Source organism: Glossina fuscipes, unplaced genomic scaffold (genome assembly GCF_014805625.2).
Source record: "Glossina fuscipes isolate IAEA_lab_2018 unplaced genomic scaffold, Yale_Gfus_2 3, whole genome shotgun sequence".
Classification (NCBI taxonomy): domain Eukaryota; kingdom Metazoa; phylum Arthropoda; class Insecta; order Diptera; family Glossinidae; genus Glossina; species Glossina fuscipes.
Window position 1 is genome coordinate 16,046,491 of NW_023998417.1, and position 9,490 is coordinate 16,055,980.

The 9,490-nt window shown below is 34.4% G+C and overlaps 1 protein-coding gene across 1 annotated transcript; it reads left to right on the forward strand.

Annotated features, from left to right (window-relative positions):
* Positions 1–11: 11 nt before the first annotated feature.
* On the forward strand, positions 12–8,703 carry LOC119634700 (NADP-dependent malic enzyme). The gene is made up of 9 exons (XM_038029014.1): positions 12–334; positions 3,162–3,366; positions 3,432–3,772; positions 3,848–4,403; positions 4,479–4,631; positions 4,693–4,845; positions 4,908–5,202; positions 7,795–7,923; positions 8,005–8,703. The coding sequence occupies exons 1-9, from the start codon at positions 318–320 to the stop codon at positions 8,037–8,039; spliced, it is 1,884 nt and encodes a 627-aa protein (XP_037884942.1). The 5' UTR covers positions 12–317; the 3' UTR covers positions 8,040–8,703.
* The last annotated feature ends 787 nt before the right edge of the window (positions 8,704–9,490 follow it).

Below are 9,490 nucleotides of genomic sequence, written 5' to 3' on the forward strand. Positions count from 1 at the left end.
CTTTTTCAATTTTCATTTCAGTCTTGAAAAAGTGTGAGAGAGAGGGTGTGCTGAAGTTCTGTAAATGTTTTAAATTTCTGTACGTAAAAATAATACAATTTGATCGTGGAGCTATCGGATTTATCGGGTAGACGAGATTGCAGTAATTTAAAAAAATAAATAGAAAAATAATCGTATCTATCAGCAAAGAGAATATTGCAATCATCGTTAATAATACGTAACAGTGGTATCCAATATCAGTCTCAATGTTATAAAGAAAATTAAGTGAACTGAAAAGAAATATATATATCAAAAAAGGAGAAACTTAACAAAGAAAAATGTTTTCAAGACCCAAGTAAGTTGTGGCTTTCAACAATTTGATTTTCTGTCAACAATTTACCGTAAAATAGTTACTAAAATCAAAATGCTTATGCAACCTATGTTCTTCGTTTTGCAAAAATTTGCGTTAAAAGGATGAACTGACAAATTCGCTGTGTTCTCTCTCTTGATTCTTGCCGCAAGAGCGCATACCTTAGTAATGTTTGCGTAATGCCAATCTATGCCAATCTGGTTGAATTAGGACCCTCACTTTGTACAAAGAAGAGTTCATGATTAGTGCATAAACTTGACCATGAGCTAAATTACTAAGCATTTTATCATATACTCGTTTTATATACCAATTATATTTATAAATTATTTTCGGCAAGGAATCCTCGCAGAAAGGTTCTTAAAGTAGAAAATTTAAATTCACTTGATCGCAATTAACTTCTGACTTGAGGTTTATTGGGGGATGGTCGTTTGTCCTTTTGGCAAGATTGTATGGATTATATAATCACCAATTGTGAAAAATAGCAAAATTTCAACGAAGGTAAAACCGCAAACAAATATCTGATGAATGTTTTCTCATCTCTCTTCTTTGTGTTTAAGTATTAAAAATAAAAGTGTTTGCTATGTACATTTGCATATATTGAAGATTTTTTTCCCGTTTTCTGAGAAAATCTTGTGAAAAATCAATAAGAAATATAACCATAAGTGTACATTGACAATGGAAATTAAGGAGAGTATCTTTCAGTCGTTTTGTTAATTTTTCTATATTTTCTTAGCGTAGTTGTATGTATCATCTCGTCCGCCTCGTTTATATGTGACACCAAACGATAATATTGTCCTCTTTAAATGTTATTTCTCTAAATTTAGCAACTGCTTGTTTATTTGTTTATATGCACTACCAGCATATATATATAAACATGCACATATAAACATGCATTTATACCATTGTTTTATTTAGATATTTATATGTTTTGTTTTGCTTTTATATATTCACCGCGCCTTGCGTGGGGAATTAGTTTTGTTATTTCATATGTAATAACCAGAAATACTTAATAAAACGGCCGGAGTGCGTAAATAGTTCGGATTCGGTTTACTCCTTTCTTTACGCTTATGCGTAATGGGCATTTGTAAAGATCGAAAAATTGAATTCCGAAGCTGCCATTCAATAAAGTTAGACAATTAACTTTGCAAAGAATTCGTCCAGAAACTGCGCTCGTGATAATTAAAAACTTCAAGGACAGGATACGTAAAATAGATTGCATTATTTCATTTTATTGGGAAGTGAAATGAAGATCAACTCAAATGTCTACAAGGGACGGAATGACGAGGATTAAAAAACTTTGTAAGCACATGATGATTGCCTGATTCAAGATTCGCTTTAGATCTAACCATTCTTTTCGATAAGGTTCTCCAAATGTTTGGTGTGGATTCCTAACTTTTCTTAAAAAACTAGCTAGCTAGGTTTTCCATATAAAGTTTATAACTTAATTGACTACTTTAGTTGACTGCACCTGTTCTTTGTTGGATTTATTTATTTTTTCTTTTTTTTGATGATTTCCTCTAAACGGTATCCGAATTGATAGAAATGCAATAAAAGTTTATTACATATGCAGATGTATGTTAGAATCTAATCCTTTAGTAGCAAATTGAAAAGATGGAAGAAATTTCGCGCAAATCGCTTGAATCGCAATGAACTTACACTACCGCAACAGTGACTCGTAGATAAGATGTATTTGCTTCGGCTTGCAACAGTTTTCATTGAAAAATATAACCAAGTATATTTCTATGCAACAAACGTGACAGAGTAATTCGATAGAAAGCAACAACCTGAAAATTTATTTCTATAGTGAACGTAACAGCGACTAAGAGGTCGCTTGCGAAGTAAGCTTAAAATAAGCGTAATAGGTAAACTTAATGTAAGCATCGAATCGTTGAGGATGTTGAGGAAGGCAGCCATGGAAACGTGGAAAACAAGTATATTGATAAAATACAAATAAATATTAGATTATCATAATATCGCAAAAAATTGTTAGAAGCGGTTTACTTATTTTGCTCCAAAGAAGACTTAGAACAACACATCACATGTAAAATAAGTAAAAATTTGTTTAAAATTACTCACTTCTATTCTTAATTTCTTAAGGAAAACCTACTCAAAGGATTGAATTTAGCTAAATTGAGAAACCTAAACTAAATTCATTAAGAAGTTTCTCTACTAAGGTCTCGATTTCTAAAAGCTGGACTTCTTCCTATTTTGGATTTCTGTTTTGTGAATTAAGTATATATGAAAAGCATAAAAAAATGACGCACCAACTTTTTTCTTTCCTCTGGGCAACATAAATGCGAAATTCCTAACAGTGGAACGATTAAGGTCATAAAATCATCAAAAAGTTGTATACCAACATTTTTTCATTTTTAAGTCACGAAGTTTTTTAATAGGAATCGAATTCATAGACATCGGGCAAATGTCTGGAAGCGCGTGCGAAGGGAATAAGTTCAAATAATTTCGTCATCATCCAATAATAAAATTAATTGACAAATATATCAGTTTCTCTGGTATCTGTTCAATATATTCTCATAAAGTTTGGTTTTCTATTTTTGTCCCAATTGTATAGGCTCACACAGTTTTGTGTGTAATAGATGTGGCAGTGGTAACTAGTTTATCAAAGCTCGTGCCGTCTGTTATTTGTGTTTTGTTGTTTTTATTTTCTAATTCAAATATGGCACATATACCAATGGACACTTAATGAACATTACACACGTAATCCCCCTTCTCTCGCTATAAATCACAGTTAAATTGCTACACTTTTCTAAACTGATGTTTTCCACTTTTGATTATTATTATTCTCATTTAATAGTCTTTACGGTAATCTAACTAAAATATGCGGTAATATGAGAACAACAGCACTGGTAAATCCCTCGTCGGTTACAGCTGCAGCCGCATCATCGCCTACACCGTACAGTAATGCGAATGTGCGTCAATACCACGAAGTAGTGGGTGATATTGTATGCCCCTCTCAAGTGAGAGGCATTGACCATATCAGAGATCCCCGCTTAAATAAAGTGAGTATCAAACCAATGAAAGAAATAAAAACGTTCATTAACTTTTCTTTGCAATTTCCTTGTAGGGCTTGGCGTTCACATTGGAAGAACGTCAGATATTGGGCATACATGGTTTGCAGCCGGCTCGTTTTAAAACCATGGAAGAACAGTTGGAATTATGTAAAATTGCTGTCAACCGTTACATGGAACCCTTGAATAAATATTTATACTTGGCTGATTTAGCCGATCGTAACGAACATTTGTATTTTCGTTTTCTGTACGATAACATAGAGGATCTTATGCCCATCGTATATACGCCCACTGTGGGTTTGGCTTGCCAACGTTTTGGTTTAATTTATCGGCGGCCGCGTGGTTTGTTTATTACGGTTAACGATCGGGGCCACGTATTTGACATCTTGAGAAACTGGTAAGTGGTTTTATAATTAAATCGCATAATATTTTGACTCTGGACGTATAAATAATTTCTAAATATGTCTGCTAGGCCTGAGCCAGATGTACGTGCTATTTGTGTAACTGACGGTGAGCGCATCTTGGGTCTGGGTGATTTAGGTGCTAATGGTATGGGTATACCCGTCGGCAAATTGGCATTGTATACGGCTTTGGCCGGCATTAAACCACATCAATGCTTACCAGTTTTGATAGACGTTGGCACTAACAGTTATGATCTTCTTGAAGATCCTTTGTATGTCGGTTTGCGTCAGAAACGGGTTATTGGCAAAGAATACGATGATTTCATTGATGAATTTATGGAAGCTGTTGTTAAACGTTATGGTCAAAATACGTTAATCCAATTTGAAGATTTCGGCAATCAAAATGCATTTAGATTCCTGGATAAATTCCGGAACACATATTGTACTTTCAACGACGACATTCAAGGTACTGCCGCCGTAGCCGTGGCTGGGTTATATGCATCCAAGCGTATCACCAATCGTAATTTCGCTGATTCAACGTTCGTGTTTGCGGGTGCCGGCGAGGCTGCTATTGGCATTGCCTCATTGTGCGTAAAAGCAATGGTGGACGAAGGTGTAGATGAGAAAGTGAGCTAGCAATGCAATTTAAGAAGCTTTAGCGTAGTTTCGTAACTAATTCGAATTAATTAAAAATTGAAACAGACTGCTCTTTCAAAAATTTGGATGGTGGATATTGATGGCCTTTTGACAACGACGCGAAAAAAGGGTACAATATCTACTCATCAAACCAAATTTGCTAAAGATGTGGAGCCGTTAGATAAACTTGAGGATATAGTAACAAAATACAAACCGAATGTTAGTATTGCTATGAAAGTACAGAAATAATTTTAACAAAATAAAAAATTTTAAATCTTAGGTATTGATTGGGGCCTCAGCTGCTGCTGGCATCTTTACACCAAAAATCCTTCAAACTATGGCTGCTAACAATGAACGCCCGATTGTATTTGCATTATCAAATCCAACCAGCAAGGCCGAATGCACTGCCGAGCAGGCATATCAAAACACTGATGTAAGCTTGCGATTTGGTCGCGATTTTAGCAAATGAATTTATTTCCTTCCTTTTGTGTACAGGGTCGTGTAGTGTTCTCATCTGGTTCTCCGTTCCCACCAGTGACCATTAATAATAAGACCTTTACACCTGGCCAAGGTAACAATGCGTATATTTTCCCCGGAGTAGCATTAGGTGTTATCGCCACCGGGACTCATCACATACCCGAAGATATGTTCCTCATCTCGGCAAAAGAATTGGCGAATTTCGTTGAACAATCCGACTTAGATCGCGGTTCTTTATACCCACCACTAAAAAGTATTCATGAAGTATCAATGCGTATTGCATGTGCTATTACCTCTTACGCCTACAAAGAAGGTATATACATTAATTATTTAAGCCCAACTTTAATAATAGCATTAAACATATGTTCACAAAAATCACACATTAGGTTTGAACTTTAGGGACATAGACACAAACTATGCCCATATTTAACAATAACAATTCCTTAGTACGCCAAGTTGAATGCATGTTTTTTATTTTCGTAATACATCCTTTTCATAAACAGGCATATTGTAACATGCAACGATCTCTTTACATATATTTATTTACATATTGTAATATAAAATGTCTTTTACGAATCTTAAATTTTTTTTCAAGTCCTTGAATAGTGATTATTATGATAATACACGTTTTATTTACATTTCTTAAGAGATCTTATAGTCAAAATCTTTTAATTCTTGTCCTTTCGAACATTGCAATTCAACTGTCTTGACTTGAGACTTTGCCTGCCACAAATATCCTGCGTATAAATGCTTTCATAACCTTGCAAGCGTCTAATTTAAATGCGATATTATTGTACTACTTCCTTTTCACGCTAAATGTTCTGTTGATTGTTGCTTATGTTTTCAACAAGCTGTTTGTTTCCGTCATTTCGGGGTTTTTCAATGTCTCAAAAATGACGAAAGTTGCGTTACTTTAGCTGCCTTAGGGGACGTCCACGAGTCACTCCCGTGCATTCTTGGCCGATTGGTGTACATATTCTGCACCAGCAAAAATTGATACCGGCAGGCATTGTTAAATCGACCCATACATAATGTTACATCGTTCGAATATGATTATGTATTTTTCTTCAGCTGAGAATACAATAAATCTACGTTAGTATTACCTTACTCTATAACTGCACATACATTTCCAGACACTATTTCTTAGTAAAAAATCTAGTAATGAGCGCCATCAAATCAACAATTTATACAGATCAATTTGATCAATATATAACGCACGGAACTCGATCTGAGGGGATCATTCGTCCTGTGCTGCCATCTTTTCATCTACAAATCCTTGGCAGTCGTTCATTGTCTATGATTATATTTAATACGCTGGCATACAGTAGCGTAACAAAATCTACATACAGTATCGAAAATTAAAAACTGCATTTGTGAGTTGAGGGCCAACAAATACGTTTCTTAAGAAACAAAGAATTATATTAAATATCACCAAGATTTTCTTTCGACTTAAGATAAAGATATAAGTAAAAAAGATTCTTTAACCCGATAAAAAAGCCAAAAAAATTCCACATACAGCATCACTAATGCTTCGAGTTTGCAAAACTCCACAAGAATCACAATATAAACTGTTAATGACTACTCTAATTTTAGCTAAAAAGCTAGAACGTGCTTTGGGTACTATTTGATAAACCTCATTTCAATTTATATATTAAGCGGTGCGATAAAAGAGCTAGATCTACCTTTAGCGTTATAAGACGCTCATCAATTAAAGCAGTCCACAAAAAATTCTTAGATCTTGCATTAAGGAATTTGACGTGATAATCTCGCGTTTCATTGCCATCTTATGAAAGGGGATTATTATTTGTAGCTTTACCTCAGCAAATTCCAGTCAGGAGTAGTTAAGAATTGAAATGATTCGGACAGAAATACATCTTATGGAGCCTTTAAAAATGACAACACCAGTACAATCTGGAGGATCTTTTGTGAAAACATGGAACGTCTTGGGAAAAAGTTTCGGCGAGTGCAGATGTGGCCAGCTTTTAGTGAACACCAAACAGAAACATTCTCGACTCACAGATTCCGGATAGGTAAACCGAATTTTGGAGCTTAGGTCCGTGCCGTTTTGGTGAATGGTTGTCACCGGGTCTGAGGAAAAATTTAATTTTTGCGGGCGGAAGCGTCCTTGTACGTCGCTGGGTTACGCAGCTGCAACTTCGAGATTTATCCGTAGGAATTAGTTATTTGGCAGTTTTTGCTTGCTCGTTTGGAATAAAGAAACAAACTATGCTGGCAGGCGGCGGCGGCGGGCAATCGTAACAACACGTTCTCGGTTGGTTTTTTAATCAAAACTGGGTAAATTGATTGGCCGCATTCAGGCGTATAGCCGTAGTACACCGAGACGTGTGAACGTCTGCTTGCTGGAACATACCCACCGTTCCCTAGGGTAGGAATATTGATAGTAATCGACTGTCATTTTAGCTTAATAATTGGCATCCGTTGGTAACTTGAGAACTTCTATTATGTTATTTTATTGAATTGTTAATACATATATGGCCTATGAATCCATTGCCTTATTGGTGTGCTTATGCTGGTACTGAATTTTCGTTGAGTTTTAATTGAATTTTATAGCATAGTTTAGGCATAAGATTACACATGCATGTGTTAGATAGCTTAAAGAGAAGCCTGCGCTTAAATTAGACCTGAAAAGAAAGTGTGAAAAGAGCAGCTTTCGCTTTTAACAATGATGTAAAAATGAACACGCTTGCGATAAAAGATTAGTAAAAGGTAGCATACGATTTCTTATAATATTAAGGCATACTTCTTATGAAGAAGTATTTTGCATATCACAGAGTACAAAAATGCTCACGTCCCTTTAAAATATTTGGAATCATTTAGTGTATTTAGTAGATCAAAATGTTATTTTTATTATTATTATCCAATTCCTTTCTATTCATTTCTTTAGGTTTGGCCTCTACTTATCCGGAGCCTGAGTGCAAACGTGAATGGTTGAAGGAGCAATTGTACAATTTCAATTACGAGTCATCTATGCCTGTGACTTGGGCGTGGCCGCGGATGCCCTATTTTAAGACACGTGAATTACAACCTCAAAAACTATACGGCAAGACCCTGCATTAAATTTTTGTTTTTCTGTTTTTTCTTCCTCTTTATTTAGGTAAAGATAGTCCACTTTTATCGTCCATGAAATAGATTTAGACGCGCTAACGTCACGTTAACATCTGATATATTCTCATATGTTTATAATATGCTTGATTGTGTTGAGATTGCACAAAATGGTTAAATTCCTGTCGATAGCGTATCGTGTTAGTCTTCTAGTTCTACCACCATCATTTCAGCTACGACTTTTCAATCTTCTACTATTCGACACTTCTTCCCGTATTACTTGGTCTATCCCAGGTTCAGTTAACGACTACTGCAAATAACAAATTAGTTTCGTAGTTAATGGAAATAATTTAATTTTTTCTTTTTGTTTCGAAAAAATTTTCATCGTTCTATCCAAGTAGTGGTAATCCTACCCCACGATTAACCTTAAATTGGTTAAACGAATGTTGTTTTAATACCTGTTATTTTCTGTTTTCCTTTGTGATAAAAAGTTGTTTCATTTCGTTCCTCCTCGCAAATCGCTTCAGTATTTTACCCTTGTTGCTAAACTCCAGCGCTTGCATACATAAAGTTTCATGTTTGTGCATCGGTACACATCTTGCTTCAACTCTATGCTAAACGTTGAAATTGTTAAAACATTTATAGTTTCAAAATTGGTTATTTTTAGGTCTTTTGTTTTATTTCCTTAATTTTTTTTTTTAATTGTTTTTTCAGCAAAGTAAAAAGATCATTAATTAGTTGCGTTAATCATTAAGTACAAACCTGTCTAAATATTAACTCCAGTTCATAAAAATCTTCTAAAAAAAGTGTGGTTATTAAATTTATGATTAAACTGTGCTCTTGTTGGCGAGCATGCCTCTCCTGCTCCCTCCCCATCATTGCTCCACTCAATAATACCACATTGTAAATGTAAAATGTTAATGTATTTATTTATATTCACGTATTTTTTATTTCGAGAGAAGTTTTGTTTTTAAATATAATTTATAAAACCTTGCTACGATTTTTATTTTTCATTTATATTAAGACGTTTCACTCCTTGATTTACTATTATTACTGCTTTGTTTTATTAAGAGAACAACCTTGTAAAGGGATCAGACATAAGAAAAATATATTTATTGTGGTTACAAATTACACTGAAACGTAAAAATTTAATGGGGTACGTGTACGTAAGTAAGTAACAAACTGACACATTATTGCAAACTTAAATAAAATTTCTTTTTTCACCTAAAAAGAAGAGGGGTAACATTATCTTAAACTAAAAAAAAAAAAGTTTTTTCTCTTTTCCCTTAAAAGACAAGTCCTAACATCATCCGAAACTTGAAAAAATAATAACTTTTTCTTGCGCCAACAACTTAAGGGATAATTTTCTAGATTGTCCTAAAATTGAAAAAAAATTAAATTTTTGTTCCTTAGCAGAAAGGGCATTACGAGCTCGAGGAGGCAAAATTTTCAGGATATAAAAAAATGATTAATAAATTTAGAGAGAGTCGTCGTATTGTTCGTCATAGGTTTCAGAGAAATCTTTATATCTATTTACC

Excerpts from the sequence above, each read along its gene's own strand:
- LOC119634700 (XM_038029014.1), top strand. Across the intron at positions 3,367-3,431 it reads GAGATCCCCGCTTAAATAAA|GGCTTGGCGTTCACATTGGA; the intron begins GTGAGTATCAAA and ends ATTTCCTTGTAG. Across the intron at positions 4,846-4,907 it reads AGGCATATCAAAACACTGAT|GGTCGTGTAGTGTTCTCATC; the intron begins GTAAGCTTGCGA and ends TTTTGTGTACAG.